Source organism: Schistocerca gregaria, chromosome 4 (genome assembly GCF_023897955.1).
Source record: "Schistocerca gregaria isolate iqSchGreg1 chromosome 4, iqSchGreg1.2, whole genome shotgun sequence".
NCBI lineage: Eukaryota > Metazoa > Arthropoda > Insecta > Orthoptera > Acrididae > Schistocerca > Schistocerca gregaria.
Window position 1 is genome coordinate 493,354,936 of NC_064923.1, and position 18,953 is coordinate 493,373,888.

General features: G+C 35.7%; 1 protein-coding gene across 1 annotated transcript in view; it reads right to left on the reverse strand.

The window, feature by feature from the left end:
• Positions 1 to 7,374: 7,374 nt before the first annotated feature.
• The window catches only part of LOC126266626 (neuroendocrine convertase 2), a 1,418,212-nt gene continuing 1,406,633 nt past the window's right edge, over positions 7,375 to 18,953 (reverse strand). Inside the window, exon 13 of the mRNA XM_049970986.1 lies at positions 7,375 to 13,637. Coding sequence (XP_049826943.1) covers positions 13,476 to 13,637 — 162 coding nt within the window. The 3' untranslated portion in view covers positions 7,375 to 13,475. The remainder of the gene's footprint in view (positions 13,638 to 18,953) is intronic.

Consider the following 18,953-nt stretch of genomic DNA (forward strand, 5'->3'; position numbering starts at 1 on the left):
ATGGTTCTTTTCAAATGTGTGGTGATTACAGATGTTTGAATGCTTGCGCTGTCATGGACAATTACCCCATACCAAACATAAATGATTTCGCTCACATGTTATCAGGTGCCACAATCTTCAGTGTGATTGACTGCAAACGTGCTTATCACCAGATTCCCTTAGCACTGGAAGACATTCCAAAGACTGCGATCATCACGCCAATCGGTTTCTTCCAGTACAACTTCATGCCATTTGGTTTAAAGAATGCAGCACAAATGTGCTAACGTTTCACGGACTCAATCTTACAACGATTCACGTTCTGCTTCATATACCTGGATGACATACTCATTTTCAGCAAATCGACTGAAGACTACGAAGATCATTTATCACAGGTCCTCCGGACTCTGGTATCCAACAGTATCGAGGTCAAAAAAGAAAAATTCCAATTGTGTCAAGTCTTCTATGAAATTTCTGGGTCACACTGTGTTTGCAGATGAAATACAGCCTCCCAAATCCTGTGTGCGGTCTATCACATTATTGCCACCTCCAGCTACATACAAAGAACTCAGGCATTTCCTAGGTATTGTAAATTACTACTGCTGTTATCTACCTACTGCCACCACCGTGCAGGCCCTGCTGATGGACTCACCCTCTGGCAAACAAACTTCAGACGTTAAACTAGTCCATTGGACTGAACCCATGCTAGAGACTTTCAGGGTTCTTTCATCACTAAGGACGCCAGTGACACCACGGTCGGGGCAGTATTACAACAGAGCAAAGTTGACACAGTTTCACCACTGCATTTCTTCTCCAAAAAACTGTCTACAGAACAGAAGAAATATTCCACTTTCTGGCAGTGTACGAGGCCATCAAATAGTTTTGCATTGACTTCGAAGGCCATCCTTTCTTCATTTTCACTGATCACCAACCACTGGCGGACGCCTTCTGCAACCCGACATTTCCGCCACTTCAATCTGGTCTCTCAATTTACAGATTCACGCTACATCAAAGGCACAGAGAACATCCCCACTGATTTCCTCTCACGGATCAATGCCGTTCAAGCATCGTTGATTTATCCAACCTCACCACTCTACAGGCTTCAGATGAGTACACTCAGGTTCTGCTCATGGACCTGCAGTCTTTGCTCATGTTTACCAAGGCTAAGTTCCCTGGCATTTTGAATGAAGGGTGATGCAACTCTTCTATGGGCATTCTGCGGCCTTTACTCCCACCCATGCTGCGCCGACAGGTTTTTGATGCCTTACATAATCTTGCCCACCCTGGTGTCTGAGCCACCACTCGCCTCGTCAAACAACATTACTGTCAAACAATGGCACACCTCTGCATATCCTGTCAATGAAACAACACAGGACTTCTCCACCACTCAGCAAGTTTGACAAACCTAAGGAACATTTCCGTCATGTACATATCGACCTTATCGGTCCCCTGCCTCCGTTGGAGGGCCACAGGTATATCCTGTCCACAGTAGACCAAATGTCTCATTGGGTGGAAGCTGTCTCCTTACCCAACATCACAGCAGAAACTGTGGCCAAAGGATTCGTTTCTTCATGGATCACTAGGTTCGGCTGCCTGTGCACGATCACAATGACCAGGGTCGACAGTTTGAATCTGCTCTTTTTACAGGTGTCTGTAATCTTTGCAGAATTAGGAAGATCCACATGACAGTCTATCACCCACAAAGCAACGGGTTGGTGGAAAGATGACACCACACCCTTAAAACTGCACTCAGGTGCCACGACTGTCTCTGGTCTGAGGCACTTACTTGGGTGTTGCTGGGCCTATGTTCTACATTTAAACCAGATTTACATGGGACGATTTCTGAATTCATTTTCGGCTCAATCCAGTTTTACCTGGTGAACTAATTCTCCCCCAAGATCCCGGGGATTCTCCCTCCTTCCCAAACTTTATTGGAAGGATGTGTGCACACTTTAGAAACACCTGGCTACACCCACCTGTCAGCCATTCCCCACCTGACACTTACGTGCCGACCACACTCAGCTCTTGCTCACATGTCATGCTCAGGGGTGACTCTGTCAGACAACCCTTACTACTCCCTTACCTCAGCCCCTTCAAAGTACTCTGGAGGGGTGAGACGATGTTAAAAATTATGATAAAAGATCACCCGCAAATGGTTTCTCTACACAGGCTCAAGCCTGCCTTTGTAGACTCTGACACCACTCTGCCTTCCCAGTTGGACTTCCCAAGTGCATGTTCTTTTTACGAACACACCAACGAGTCCGTTCGACCTCCAGTTGGGTCTTCTCCATCCAGCAATTCACCACCACAGTTAGCAGCTTCCTCATGCATGTCATCATCATCCCCATTCACAGGTTTTGAAGACATTTCAGGTACTAGAGACGTGGATGCCCTGTCCTTAATTTTGCACTGCAATGTACCACCTGACTGAGTCAACGATATGTCAGTTATGGTGTTAGATAATCGTGGGCTTGTACTGCTCATTGACAGAAGAGACCCGACCCTCACTGAGGAAATCAATGTCAAGATTGTCCCTCCCACAAGTGTGTGACCCATATTGTGTTTGAGCTTTCATTTCTTCAGACAGGGAAGGCACCCTCACATACTATCTCCACTCCAATACCGCTACTCCCGAGTTGGCCGATGCATCATTCGCCCCCGATGGTTTTCGGATTATGAGTTGGACCAGTGGCTGCCCTCCGTACCTTCGCATGCCAACCAGATGGAGATGGAGCTTCCTGTCATGCACCTGCTGCCTCGCACCACTCACACCCACACTGACACCCACATGACCCACCCTATCAGGTCTCATAGGCCGTACTGCAGAGGGAAAAGGGGGGGGGGGGGGGTTGCTGTGTGGTGTTGATAGGTCACATCAACCACATAAATTACAAAATTACAATCTTTGAAATATTAACTGCTCTGATGAGCCACCATGTTTAATTCAGTCTGCCTTTGTACTTCATGCAGTGCTAATGTGTATCAATCTTTATGGTAAAATATATGTGTATATAGGAAACTTGGGAACTGTTTATTATGTATATTATGATCTGTATCCATAATATCATCTGTTCATATTGTATTGCTGCTCTTTGGTCTCACTTAAAACAGTAATAAAATGTTCAGCTGTTATGTACACCATGCTCAATGAGTGATGGTTGGTGTTAAAGTTTTCAGCTGTATGATGTGTATTTATCTAAAAAAAATATATTGTTTCCAAGTGTATACTCTCCTTATTACACCCATGCATATGTATTTAATTTCCATGAATGAAATGCTAATGGAGGGACAGAAGGCTCAACACCAGTAATTACTAGAAAGTTTGAAAATTCTAATTCAGTTAAGTTGAGTAAATGCTGTTTGCAGCTAAGTTGTAGAATGTTTTGGATATTTCTTGCCTGTGTGATTGATGCACTGATACTCATTCTTATGTCTTCCTTATTATTGGGTCTGAAATAAATGGTGTCTGATATAAAATTACTATTAATTGAGACTCAGAACGGAGTTATGTTTGAGGAGGCTCTTGACTTATTTAGTACTACTCACTAATAGGAACACTGTTGTACTGTCTGATTTCTAAGCTCTGCACACTGTAGAGTTAACACTGTCCAACTGAGACACCACATTAAATGATTACTGTATGTAATGCAATGACAGAATCAGTAATAAAGAGGTACCTGTTGAGTCATTATCTCTGAACTGTCCAATATTGTACAAACAAATTTGCAGTATAAATCTTTAAAAAAGTGTGCAAGAGAGTATAACTCATTCATTTTCTGAACTAAACGTATTATTGTGGAACAATGGTAAAAATATCAGGGAAATTGCCACTGATCCAGTCATCCATGGTGACTTTCATCACAGTTTGAGAGCTTCAGTATTGTGCACACCATCTTAAGCATTTGTTGTATAAGCTCACAGTTATCACCCTATAGTACTGGTATTTGTGCATATTCATCAAGAGGAGCCTTTACTAGTTCTTGTTGTGACTATTCATTAACAGCATACCCACAGATACATCTCTATAACATACTAACCATGTGCTTGGTAAGACTGCTGTTTGAACTCACCAGTGCTACTCCACACTTGAAAATGTAATAAGTGCACCAGTATTATTATGTGTTAATATGTTGGGGATGGTACTGTAAGTGGCAGCTACTGCATTGACTACCGTGGTCTGCTTGCTGTACACCCTGGCAGTGTGGCAACAATAAACAAGGGTAAGATTCATATTGCCACTCACACTTACCACCAAAACCTTGTTTCATATGATGCCATGTTGGGTAGTGTTTGGCATTTGTCTCTCATCTCAGTGTCTTGACACATGAGCATACATGTGTGTGAAATGTATCAGCTCATTTTTCATATGATTTCAAAATGAATTTGGATTGCATGATTAACTGTTATGTCATTAGATAAGACCCATATAAGTATTTCACATTTCAAGATCAGTAATTTTCAGTAACTTCATGTCAAAGTACTCACTAATATTACTTCCATCCATTATCAGGAACATATGCTGTCAGTTTGTTTCATTGCAATTAGAGCCTTTCATTTATGAAAAATTGGGTAACAAAAGAGGTACCATATACACTGCAAATATAATGTTTGAAACCTGTAACAACTGTGTTTACCATACTGTCATCTTGCTATGTTGTTGGCTAATGTAGCAACATGTAATTACATTTTTTTATTGCAATTCATAAAACAAAACAAAATAAACAATGTAAAAGCTGCTTTATTATGTATTTAAATTCTGTTCACACTAAAAAATACCGTGCTCAATTTTGGAACAGGAAATATGGTAGGAATATCTGGGATAATACTGTTCAGTTAAAGTAGCAGAAGTGTAATCGGCATTGTTTATTCATATCATTTCACTTATTTTTCCATGAAAACGAGAGGTCTGTAATTATCTTTGTATCTTATTCCACACATTTCAGTTGTAACCACTGGCTGATAATTATTTGAAATTATCAGCAATTGTAATTGTAATTAGCAAATTTATTATATGCAATAATACCTCAGTTATTAGTAAGAGAACATAAAACTCACAAGAAATCATGAGGGAGGTCCAGTTTGATGTAAGATCTTTAGCAGCACTGTTTGGCATAAAAAACTGCACAACTGTACAGCTGAAACAGTAATTAACTTTTCAAGTCTTCTGAGAACAATGGTGTTCTGTGGCCCATTTGTACTTAAGAAAATTACAGGAAACGTCAACTGCAATGAAACGTAGAAATGAAGATAGGTTCTGGTGAACATTTATTATTTTGAACAAACTGCATTACACCCACCCAACTTAAAGAACATTTATTTTGGGTACAATTGACAAAAGTAATATTTTGTAAAGGTATTTATTCTAAATAATTTTATTTTGACAACATTTATCCCCAACAAGGTGGTTATACTGCACTTGGCAGAGTAAATCTTAAGTCATCTGTAAATATCATGGATCTCCAGTAGTAAATTGATTAGTTGATGTGTGTTTGGGTGATCAGGGAGTGGGCAATGTAATGTTGCCACTTGAAACAAGGCACACTGACAGGACATCAGGTTCATAAGTTAATCCTGCAAACTGTTCTTTACTGTTTGATTGGACTTGTGGCTGAAATGGCCCTTCTGAGGTGATTTGAGGGACTTTAATGAGTTGATGTACTATCTTGTCCAAGCAGTATAATGATTTAAAACTTCCTCACTGTAGTGGTTCTACAAGAAATGAATGATGCCCAAGGAGACACTGAGATCTGAAGTAACATTCCAAAAGTTTATGGGTCAAAAAGATTGTCCTTGTGATTTGTATGCTATTAAAATGTCCCACTGTGTTGCTTGGTTAAATACATTCTCTACAAATGGCAGTTGTGATTGGGTTATTTCACTATAACATGACACAAGAGGAAGGTGTTTGGGATGTAACACAATATAGTACAGTATAGTTGATGTACTATCTTGTCCAAGCAGTATAATGATTTAAAACTTCCTCACTGTAGTGGTTCTACAAGGAATGAATGATGCCCAAGGAGACACTGAGATCTGAAGTAACATTCCAAAAGTTTATGGGTCAAAAAGATTGTCCTTGTGATTTGTATGCTATTAAGATGTCACACTGTGTTGCTTGGTTAAATACATTCTCTACAAATGGCAGTTGTGATTGGGTTATTTCACTATAACATGGCACAAGAGGAAGGTGTTTGGGATGTAACACAATATAGTACAGGGTACTGTCCCATTTAAGAGAAAAATTCACATAATATCCTACTAAAATTTTGGTTATCAGAATTGAAATTCATACTATCAACCAACTTAAGCTTCAAATCCTCTGCTATTTTATCATAAAATACTTTTTGTAACTATTAGAATAACAAAAATTAGCAGGCAATACCAAGGTTGTATCAATATTTCTCATAAAATACTCTGCAGTTGGATGTTTTGTGCTTTTGTGCTTCATGTGTCATCTCAAGAATTCTGAAAACATTCCTTTGATGCTTTGTAAACATTCTAATTTTGTTTCTCTATCAAACTATATTTCTTCATATAGCATTGCTTGTCAGAGTTCTTTAATATACCCTACAGATCAATATAGGTTTCTGAGCATAAGCCATAAATAAAATCAAAGTAGTAGTTTTTAAATTTTCATGAGTATGTATAGTGTAACTATTTTGTCAGTTAATGATGATGTAAATAAAACAGAAAGAAACTTCCACATGGGAAAAATATATTAAAAACAAAGATTCCAAGACTTACCAAGCGGGAAAGCGCCGGCAGACAGGCACATGAACAAAACACACAAACACACACACAGAATTACGAGCTTTCGCAACTGGCAGTTGCTTCGTCAGGAAGGAAGGAAGGAGAGGGAAAAATGAAAGGATGTGGGTTTTAAGGGAGAGGGTAAGGAGTCATTCCAATCCCGGGAGCGGAAAGACTTCCCTTAGGGGAAAAAAAGGACAGGTGTACACTCGCACACACACACACACGCACACACATTGGTATGTGCGGATGGATATGTGTGTGTGTGTGTGTGTGTGTGTGTGTGTGTGTGTGCGCGAGTGTACACCTGTCCTTTTTTTCCCCTAAGGGAAGTCTTTCCGCTCCCGGGATTGGAATGACTCCTTACCCTCTCCCTTAAAACCCACATCCTTTCATTTTTCCCTCTCCGTCCTTCCTTCCTGACGAAGCAACTGCCAGTTGCGAAAGCTCGTAATTCTGTGTGTGTGTTTGTGTGTTTTGTTCATGTGCCTGTCTGCCGGCGCTTTCCCGCTTGGTAAGTCTTGGAATCTTTGTTTTTAATATATTTTGTCAGTTATGTATATATTGTTAGCTCACTATTTATCTTTAGTGAATAGTTTTCAGTACCGGTATGTGGCACAGTTACACAGAGTTAGCATTTTGCATCAATTAAGAAATGAACCATATTTTATTTCCTTTTGCCATTACAGTAAGCATATACTTTACATGTCTGTCTATGATATTACATAAAATTACAATAAAATATTTTCTGAATGAGAGTATGCTTCATTTGTCACTTTCCAATATCTTGCTCCCACATTTTCGTTTGAACGTGTGCTTATAAGAGAATATGACATATTTTGTGGTTTGTTATTTGCAGTTAAAAATAAAAATAAATGGAATGCACATAAAATAAACAATAATTACTCATTCTGTCACTGTGCTGGTATATATTTTAAAAGAACTGTAAACACCATAAAATATTTATGTAACACCACTTGGTGTTATAATGATGAAATATGACAGTCAGTTACATCAGTGCTGTTTAATATGTTGTAGGTAGACAAATAGGGAATGTATTTAAATATATCTCTGGTCCCTCTAAGCTGTACTGACACATTTTGCTGAAAATCTGCCTATACAATTATGTCATTAGTACAGAATATCCCTACTTTATTACTTCAAGCACTAACAGCTGTAAATAGACTTTGTTTTCACCAGTCTGAAACCTACTTTAGTGAAGAAGAACGCACTATCTTAAGACAAGCTATTTTTCAGTTGACTGGCACTACAGTATTAAAGAGGAAGAGATGGATTTGTTTATGTAATACATTTTTCTTACACACTATAAACATTTCTACCTACATATATATACACACATGATGTGTTTTCTCAGACCTTCAATAAAAACAGTATTCCATTCCTTGTAAACAGCACTGTAAAACTGCAACTGGATGTTAACAATACTGATCTCCCTATGCAGTCATGTCTCACTAGTAATTTATTACATAGAGTCAGTACAGTATACTTGAAAGAAGAAGAAATTCAAAATGTAATATACAAAATACATAAACTGTGACACCCCCTCTGTTTACATTACAGTTTGTTTGTAATTTATGTACCAAGTATTAACAGACTTTGTTTATGGGCAGAAAAGAAAAAAAAAGAGGCTCTCAAGCAAAGAGAAATGCCTTTCCTATTTTGATATATGGGTATCTATAAATTGGTAAAGTTAATGAACACTGCTGTTCCATGGAGATAAAAAGTCACACCTGTATTAGTTCCTTTTAATTTTTCTCATATTGTTTTACGAATTTTGATATTGTAGACTACTTTCTGTAAATAATGATAAATAAAAGTGATACAGAGAAATAAAATCTTTCTTTCAGTATAATAATATATGGCAGTTATATTATTTACATTGTGACTTCATAAAAACCATCACTGTAGTAATTATTTCACTACTGTACTGTTAAACAGAATATCCCACACTTAGTTTGTACAATGTCAACATTTGTGCTAGTGTCAGTGCTGAACATCACACAATATACTAATACAAATGCAAGTAGATTAGTATCAATTGAGATGAATATATATAATTAATAATAATAATAATATTGATATGAATAATAATGTTTGGTACTGAGTGCGTTTCACTGACAATAACAATAGGTATGCCAACTGTAATAATAACATTTATATTAATATAATGATGCAGCATGGAAACACACATGCACCACACAGAGAGAGTGGGAGGGAGGGAGGGAGAAAGAGACAGAGAGAGAGAGAGAGAGAGAGAGAGAGAGAGAGAGAGAGAGAGTAAAATACCACAGCAAAAGTCTGATGCAATTACAGGAAGGTAGAAACTGTAGAACATAAACAAAAATACACAAAAAACTGTGCCAAAAGAAAATAAAGCTACTGTTCTGTACCACCAATCAACAGTAAAAATGCTTTCTTGAATCTGCCCACTCGTTCAGATCATAGAATGCTTCTGAGAATTTGGAGCATTTAATTTATGATATAGAGGAACAGAAAAACAAGAAACAAAGTGCTTCTCAATATTATGCAAGCAATATTTATAACTATTATGAGAAAATATTGAAAGTAGTGTTACTGGAGACATTTAAAAATAGTGAATATCCCATTTACATCTTGATGTTGTGCAGAGAATATGTTTGGATATAAGATCATACTTGTAGCAAAAGGAAAACTAGTGTCACAAATTCATTTCAAAATAGCTTCTTGCATGGAGTATGGAGCTTCTTAGTCTGATACATTTCCAAATTGTTTATGTCAATTTCATTTCACAAAAATTAAGCTATTTTCTTCTTCCCCTTTTTTTGACATTTATGTGAACTGATTTTTAGGTAATCTGAGTATGGATGTAAATTGTAAATTAAAAATATTTGTAATAATGGAGACTTTGTTGATATGAACAGTTACTTTAGCTTTACAATTAATTCACTTTTATTATAGTTATACACCAAAATTTCTGCAGTAAACAGTCTCAAAAATGACTTAAATTTTCCAAAATTTCAATATGAAATATCTAATCTGGAAGTGACAGACTGTTAATTACTTTTAACTTTCTGAGTATGTTTTCTGTAATGTGTTTGTTTCCATAAAAGAAACAGCTTTGTTCCATAAATCTAATCACATTTTAATTGTAATCGTGGAGAACGGAACATTATAGAGGGTATGAAAGCAACAACTCAGATCATCAGTCATGATTAAGATGCTAAATAAGAATAAAGAAACATGCAAAAAGAAAAGGGTTATTGTGAGCTGCTGAACTTCCATTCATATTACTTCTGGTGATTCAGTTCATTTTGTGCAAGCACTGGGCTAATCTGAGCACATGGAAGGCAAGAAACATGAATAAGATAAGATCATGGAAAATTATGCACAATGTGGGACAAGAGAAGAATGGAAAATGGTATTCTACTCCAGTTTCTCCACAACATTTTCAAACTTTCACTCACACAGTTATATGATAACATCAGGAGAGAGAATGAGACAGGTATGATTACACAGACAGATAGGTAGACAGATAGATAGATAGATAGATAGATAGATAGATAGATAGATAGAGATAGAGATAGAGAGAGAGAGAGAGAGAGAGAGAGAGAGAGAGAGAGAGAGAGAGAGAGAGAGAGAGGAAGAGGGAGGGGGAGGGGAATATGAAAGGGGAAGGGACAGAAGAATGCCATTTGCTGGAAGTTGGTTCAGCAATAAGCATTTTTTGTAGCAAGACTTTTCACCATTCATAGTCTCATGTAGGCATAGAAGATAATTCAGCTAAGCAATTGAATAGCTGGTCCAGTTAGGCCCCTCATATTACTAGTTAAGGATGCTTCAGTTGGTTAACTGATTGTAATATGAAGGCCATTTGGTTATTTGGTCAACATGAAATCAAGAACTCTGAGATTCAGCTGTTAAAAAGAGAGGAATAACATCAACAGTGTCAACATTAATCTGTTATAAAGAAAAGGAAAGGTTTCCATGATGCACTGCACTGACAAATTGTTCTTGGTTTTGAGTGAAAAAAGTAGTTGCCAATTTTCATTTATTGTAAAAATTGTTTCTTTTTACATGTGGAAATATATGTACTATGAACTTCATTATAAAATTATATTTGGTATGAGACCTTAAAAAGGGGAAATAATATCTGGATTGTTTGGAAGGAACATAATTTATTTTTATTTGTACAGAAATAAAAGGAAATTTTCACTCTAATAATATTTACGTCAGATTGATAACATAGATCAGCTAATCAAACACATTCTGTTGAACAGTTACAGGAAAATTCTTTACAGAGGGAAGTGTCAAAGTGGTTATATTATTCCAGAAGCTGAGTCATCACACATTGACAGAAGAAATTTATACTTATAGTTATGAATGGAAGAGAAGCAATAATTTAGCATAAAAGTAGATAACATCAGGCTTCCTAGAGCTTGACATTTATTTGTACTTTTGACAGTTCAGCCACAATGACATCTGATTATGAAACTCAGAGAGATCTGTTTTCACAGAGAGTGTTACTGCATGAAGCATATTAAGAACTACTATTTAGGATTTCATCGCCCACGTATGCTGTATACAGTGCTCTTTCATGCTAATATTATTGTACAGGGAATGACTGAACTGTTCATAAATTTATTCTTAGAACAGGTAAAGAAAGAAGAAAACTGTTGTAGTGATATTTGTCTTAAACAGTAAGTTTGATTCTCATTTGTAGAGATACTGTTTGTTTTTATTTGCAGAATGAAACATTTGTGCTCCAGATAACAATTCACTAACAAAAGAATAAAATTATAAAAATAGAATTTAACCTCCACTTTGATATTAACAACAATCTACCAGATACAATAATTCATTTTACAAGAAACAGTCTCTGAGGAAAAATAAATAAATAACAGCAGGTACAGTAATGCATAAACTGTATGTATCACAAAATAAACATTTAATACTTTCACACAGAGTTCAGTACTCTGCAATGATTTTGGAAAGTAAAAAGTATGTAAAAATGATACTCATTTTAATGCTCACCAATCTTGTCCAACAGCTTGATTGCTCTCAAAATAAGGTACTAATTACTGCTATTTATTTCTACAGTGTCTTTTTTAAATAAAAGAGGGGTATCAGAGGTAAAGAGTGCAAATAAGTATGAAATCCTACTCAGAGGCATTTATGGTAATGTGAAGAATTTTAATTTTAGTCATAGCTGCATATCTAAGCTTAAGTTTTTCATTGAAATTACAGATTTGAAGAAAATAGTCTGAAATATTTTAAAATAATGAATTACAGAAAACACATTTTGATGGACAAAACCTTTTGTGCACTGGCAGACTGACATTTCTCAGACATGGTAGGGAAAAGCTGTCAAACAAACGGTAGGCATACCAGCTGAGATTGTGTAACAGTGAGTACCCTGTTAATCAACCACTTACCAAGGGAGTGATTATATTTGTTGCATATTATTTCTTCAGACTTTGTGTATGCATATGGTGCTAGTGATATAATTTATTCACTGCATGTGGAAAACAGTAACATGTAAAATATTCAGTCTGATAAAAAATAATTTAAAACTGTAAATTTTTGGAACATACTTAGTCATCATATAAAGACTTGGAGAAAAAATGAACTTTGCATAATAAATGAACTAATTGAAGTAATAGTTTATTTGATATTCTGAAATAACTCTATTAGTACTGATAATTGAGAAAACCATTAGAACATCAGTATTACAGCATATTTTGTCAACAGCTCAAAATTTTTTCCCTTGTACTAGGAATATTTCTCTTACTAACTTAATTAATAAACATGAAATGATATTTTTCATTTAAGAGTGATCCCCAAATTTCCAATTTTTTTCTCCCTGACTTTGATTTGATACATTTGCTTTCATAGTGACTTCAAAACATTTTCATAAATAGTTCAGAAGCCTTAAGGCCTACTGTGTTCAAAATTCTTGACTATTTATCAAGGGGAAAAGTAACCTTTCATTTTTATGTAATACAATCATTGTCTTCATTCTCAGATCCAATCTTTCTAAATTGAATATTTGACTCTCGTATTCACCATTTTCCCCATAATTTTATTCAGGCAACTACTGATGTAATGTGATAAATGATCTTTTCTTGCCATGTTACTCTGTTATACGTTCTACACTATTGGTGAATAAGTTTGATGCAGATCTGTAATTTGTAGGTAAGATATGAAAGTCTATTAATTTCCATATTGGTTTGCACTCTCTACCTCAAATTCATTTTGTCTACATGAAGGTAGGTGTACAGAAGAAGCTTTTTCTTCTTTGCTTTTAGAAAAGGAATTGCAGCTGCTGTGTTGCATTCAGTTAAAATATGAAAACCTGCACAATATAGTAAGTAAAAGTTTTGCATATTGTTGAACACCAACATTACCCAAATAATATTGGTACCAACACAGCAGAGCTCAGAAGAAAATTATGGATGAAGAATTTTTATAAGTATTTCCAGGAATCTTCTCTATAAGGGTGTGAGACATGGTAGGAACTTTGGGGCTTGATTGTATGTTATGAAAGATATAAATTAAGAAGTCTTGTGACTTACTTGTCAAACCAAATAATTTTACAGAGGAAAGGAAGTTACTTCAAACATCTCAGAATGTTGTTGTGTTTGATGCCAGAGAACTATGTATTAGTGGGTTTAGTGTAATTAGCCATCGCATCAAAGTGGCATACCATGTCTACTGCTATTATGTTATAAGGTCACAGCTTTTGGACAATCCTACAACTTGCTGCGCTCTTCATGGGCCTTCTTCACAATGGCTAGCTTGGAGTGTGGATCGGTGACAGGTAGCTCACTGTATGGTGGATCACGTGTGCCATGCAGCATCAGAGTCCATTCTTTTAGGAAACCTGTTTGTGGTATTGGTGAATTGAAGCCAACCTGAAACAAATGGTTTGGCTGTAGCTGTTGGCAACATTTTAACTCTGCATCATCTTTTGTAGTTGCCTTCAATGTAAATCTCTTGAACTAATGATGATGATAATAACAATAATAATAATAATAATAATAATAATAATAATAATAAACAGCATTTATCATGTTGAAAATTGACATTTAATTGTATATTTATGTCAATAAAAATCATAATGCTGACATACTTGAATTTGATAAGAGATACAAAATGACACATTAAATATTAAAGTTCTGAGCTTTGTAAGTAAATACATACATACTACAAATACTCTGGAATATGATATGTATCAAAAATAGAATGTTAGACAGTGGTTTTCAGAAATCTGTAAGTGAGTGTAGGCTTATATATCTTTCAGATAATAGGCCAAACAATTTTCGTTCTCCTTATGAGTGATTTCTATATCGATTCCCTATAAAACTTGAGAAGTTATGGAAATGTCTTCAGTAATGGATTGTGTTTCTGCAGCACCTTCATAGCAAGTGGACATTGTGCTGAATGACATTCTCGCATCAAATATGGCCTAATTTCGACTGAAAATCGTGATTGTGTGCATCTGGGGAAGAGCTGAAGGTGACTTGTGTCATGCCATTATCTTCTGTTGGTTCCAATGGCCACACCATGTTGTCTCACTGCTCTTTATTGCTCAGTATTACACGGTCATCATCTCTGTTCCACGTGTTGTAAAAATGAAGTTCTTTGCTTTATGTCATTGTTATATTACCTTTAGTAACAATAGTTGTCTGAAGAAGATACACCATTAGTATATTATACTCAATTAAATAGTCTCTGCAGCTCTAATATTTATTTATTTTAGCAGTTAGTCTAACTACTCTCTTGTGAAGCCATATTCACATAGACTGTAGGTATTTAATAACCAAGGCCTAAAAGTAAATAACATAAAAGACAATTACTGGAGTTCAGTGCAGGAAACTCATGCCACAGATGTGTAGGAGATATTTCTGAAATTTTGTATACAGACAATGAATACTGTGAATTCTTTGGTCTGCACCTGCATGGCAATCTTGCATTACGTTCAGAAAAATAAGCAGTGTATTGTATTTTCTGAGGCAGCTATCCAAAATTATATGTAATAAAACTCTAAAAATGCTGTAATATGGGTCAGTTTTCCCATTTATAAGTTATAGGATATAGCTGTGGGGGTATGTCATTGATGTGCAGTTGAACAGAGTACTGGTTCTACAAAAGACAGCTATTAGGCTGATACGTATTCTGTGATGCAGGGAAACCTATCATGGTGCTCTTATCAAAAATAAATATTCTGCTGTTTACTTATTGTACATTTACAGACATATAAAATTTTTGTAAGCTGTCATGTTGATGCTCCCAAATGCTCCGATGCACATAATCACAACTCAACAATTAACAACAATTATTTCAGACAAAGAACAAAATTAGAAGTAACAGACCACAGTCCATATATCAGTGGCTCAATGTGATACAGCAGATTGGCAGAAACAATAAGAGAATGTACTAGGGTTCAGTTTAAAACAAAATAAAAATTTTTTCTTGTAAATAAATGTCTGTATTCACCGAAAGAATTCTAAGCAGTACATATTATGTATTAACCTTTGTAACTGAATAAGTTTTGTATTAAACCTTTGTACACAAATGTGATTAAATAAATAAATAAAGGTTTTCTATCCCAGATCACAGTCCTTAATTGCAGATGTTAGTCTATATTTGGGTAGCTTTGTTGAATGGTATAAGGAGTAATTTTGATTAGGAAGCAGATAATATTTTTACAAATATATGCTCTATTTGTGAAAAGTCACTTATCAACCAATGTCCTTCAATTGTGTCAGTTAATTAAATGTTTATATCCATTTGAGGTGGGTGAAGTAACAGGAACATCACCACAACTATCTTAGCATAATTTGATATGAGTTCGTGAAGTGTGATCACAATTATGTTCTTTTTATTGTTTTGCAATGCAGTTTTATATCACTACATTGGTGGCTTCCTCTAGTTTTTTTAAAGTATATGTGCTGGTTGTACTGCACAAGACAGAGCCGATCAGCTATACAAAAAACTGTGATGAAAGAGTTTATACTTTTTCTGAACAAGTAAATCAATCTATGGGCCTGTATTTTAGACCTGTTATACTGAAACTCTAAACAGTTCATACGTATTCAGTAACCATGATGGGATATAGTGTTTTATAGTTATAAAGTATGTTAACAGCAACTATTGTTAATATTAATACTAATTAAAGCAGAATATTGAAAATATAACCAAATGAAAAACAAAATAAAGGAATTAATTAAAGTTCTAAGTGAATAACTTCCAACCTATATATCTGTCAGTGGCAGCCTCAGAAGAGCTTGAAGTTTGCTGGCTATCTACATCAACAATTGTACCTAGACCTATTGTTGCACTATTCTATTCATTTTTCTGAACCCATATTGGCACAGGCTCAGACCAAAGAGTTCCATGTGCTCCTGTGACATTCCTGGATCTTGGCTAAGATGTTAAATAAGAGAGCAGATCTGTAGTCTTTTGCTTAATTCCTGGTCTGACTCTACCATGTGGAAAATGAGGCAGTCACATAGAGTGCACAAATTTGGATGAGGCCAAGTTTAGAAGATTTTTATTCATTGGGTTTGATAGCATATGTATTGTAAACAGTTTAGTCTCATGGTCAAAATAATATAAATAATTTCTCTTGTGGACACACAAGCACCAGTTAAGTATGGCCTAACTTCCTAGCCTAGAAGAATACTCGAAGTAGTATATAAAAGAAAATACAATGTGCGCATCAGAATTTATGTTGGAGGAGCTTGTAAGAGTGTTGTGGGGCAGGTTGTGCTGAGAAATAATTGTCAAGAAAGAGATTTGATACAGTGTGCTTTCTTGAGTTAATTACCATTTAAGTGAGCCAGTCAGGCCATTGCTCACACAAACTAGAGTGGCCCACCAGATATAATTAGTGTCAGTTGTTTTCATAGGGTAGACAGTTTCACACAAGATTGCACAGCCTTTGGCTTGGGTTCCAACTTTACTACCATCTCATTCAGTTTTAGAAAAGCAAACGAAGAACAAGTCTGGCAGCAAAATCTCTGGTAGGCTACTGGAATCTGTGCCCACAATGGCCTGATTGGCTAACTTCAATGCTAATTAACTCAGAAACAGTACATCATATCACAATGTTTTCTTGACAATTATTTCTCAGCACAGCCTACCCTGCAACAGCCCTACAAGCTTAAGCTTTTCAGACTGTTTCTGACCACCCTGTATAAAGATGAAAAGATGGCTTTTCTTAAAGTGTCAGTCTCAATTTAAACCTTAAATGTCTTCACTTCTTGTAATTATACATAATTTCCTGTATGATTAATTAGTATTAGTTATTGCTAGTACTGGTGGATGAGTTGCTATTGTTTTGATTGCTTGAACCCAACTTCAGGAAGTTCAAACACAGTTGCGGTCAGTCATGTTTCTTTCTATTTCTCAGTCCAAACATTTATTTCTAACCATTTGATACAATAGACAGACTCTACAGCAACTTTGGATTATCTTTAATTAAACCCTGATAAATTTTAAAAATTAGATTTCATGCCCAAATTGAAAATATAATTGGTAACTGTAGTAACATACTTGCATATGATAGATGAGAGCCAGTTAACATTTGTACTACTGGTCCTTGATATCCTGTAATTTTAAGACTTCATTAATTTATTATTGCTCCACTCTTCTTTTTTATAACCACATCCCACAGGTATGCCTAGACCAAATTCTGACATCCTATATATGTTGTATTGAATGTTTATGATTATATTTACTGTAAAGATGTAAATTGTATTATACATCTAAACAAAATATATTTGACCTTAAACAGTGAAATGTCGAGGTTGGAATAACAACAATTTGAGAACAATTATGAGATGGATAGTTCACTATTCACTGTAAAAATGACACACTGAGGAGCAGACAGGTGCAACAAAAGTACTGTTATACACTGAGTTTTCAGTGAAAGCCTTCTTCAGAAAAGAAAGGGTAAAATGTACACATTTGCACAAGCAGGCACACTTCATGCACATATGACTGCTATCTCTGGCAACTTTAGCCAGACTGCAATCTATCCTTCTCATAATTGTTGTTGTGTTAGACTTTAGACGTTTTTGTGGTGAAGTGCCAAATACAGTCATTACCTAGGACCCCAATATATTTACAGCCACCAGTTTTTGACTTGACACATGTGTTTAAGGAACTGTGAGTGGCTGCAGTTAGGAGTTTGATATGTGTCATTTGTGTACAATAAAAATTATGAATGAAACCAGAAAGTTGACATACATTATTTATTACACTGGAGCTGGCATGGGCAGTTTATGTGTAATAGGGAGGTTGTAAAAGCACAGTCATAAATAGAACAAAAAGAATATTTTGTAATGCATCTATTTACACGTATTTCCATAGTCGTAAGATGTTTTCACCTGTTGGAGATGAAACACATGTAATGAAATGCAACTGGTGCAATTATGTGTTTTAAGTTCATGCTCTCATTCCTAAAACTATGAGACACTGTTTTGCTTGTGTATGTTGTGCAGTGTCATCCAACAGTTGCACTTCCTCAGGGAATATGATCTGTACCATAGATTATATCTAGTTCTCTGATTTTTGTTCCTAACCAGTGTCTCTAATTACTATTTCAGCTATAACTAATAAGTAAAACAGTAGAACAGGACATTGCTATCCAGAGCATGCAGTCATGGATTATGAATAATGCAATCATGAGCATTAACAACTTTGGATATTATCCATGTGCATTGCTGGCTCACTCTTAAACATACCGAGTCCTACAGCTTTTGAGAGCACATTAATAATTAATGATCTATGTTTCATGTTCTATTCTCCTTCTTACATTGGTGGTGAAAAGTTTTGCTGTGCAACACACAATCACAATCTGAATTCTGAAATTGTAATAAAACCATTTCTACTGTATTCCACTGTTGTCTCCAGTAATCATTTATTAACAGATGATTTCTAGCTCCATGTCACAAGCGATTTTTGGAAATTTTGTTCTCTTTTTGTTGATGCTCCATGCATAAGCAAATGGAAGTAGACAATCTGCTCCATGCTACTTTTGGATAATATGGTAATCTTTACTACAGATGAAGCTGCAAAAGTTTGTCTTTTTCCATCTTAGAAATCCACTACAATTCAATATTTTGCACAGTTCCCTGAAAACATGGAGTGCAAGAAAATTATAAGCATCACAGAAAGGATCCTTATTGTATTACCCCAGGAAATAAATTCACTTAGTGTTT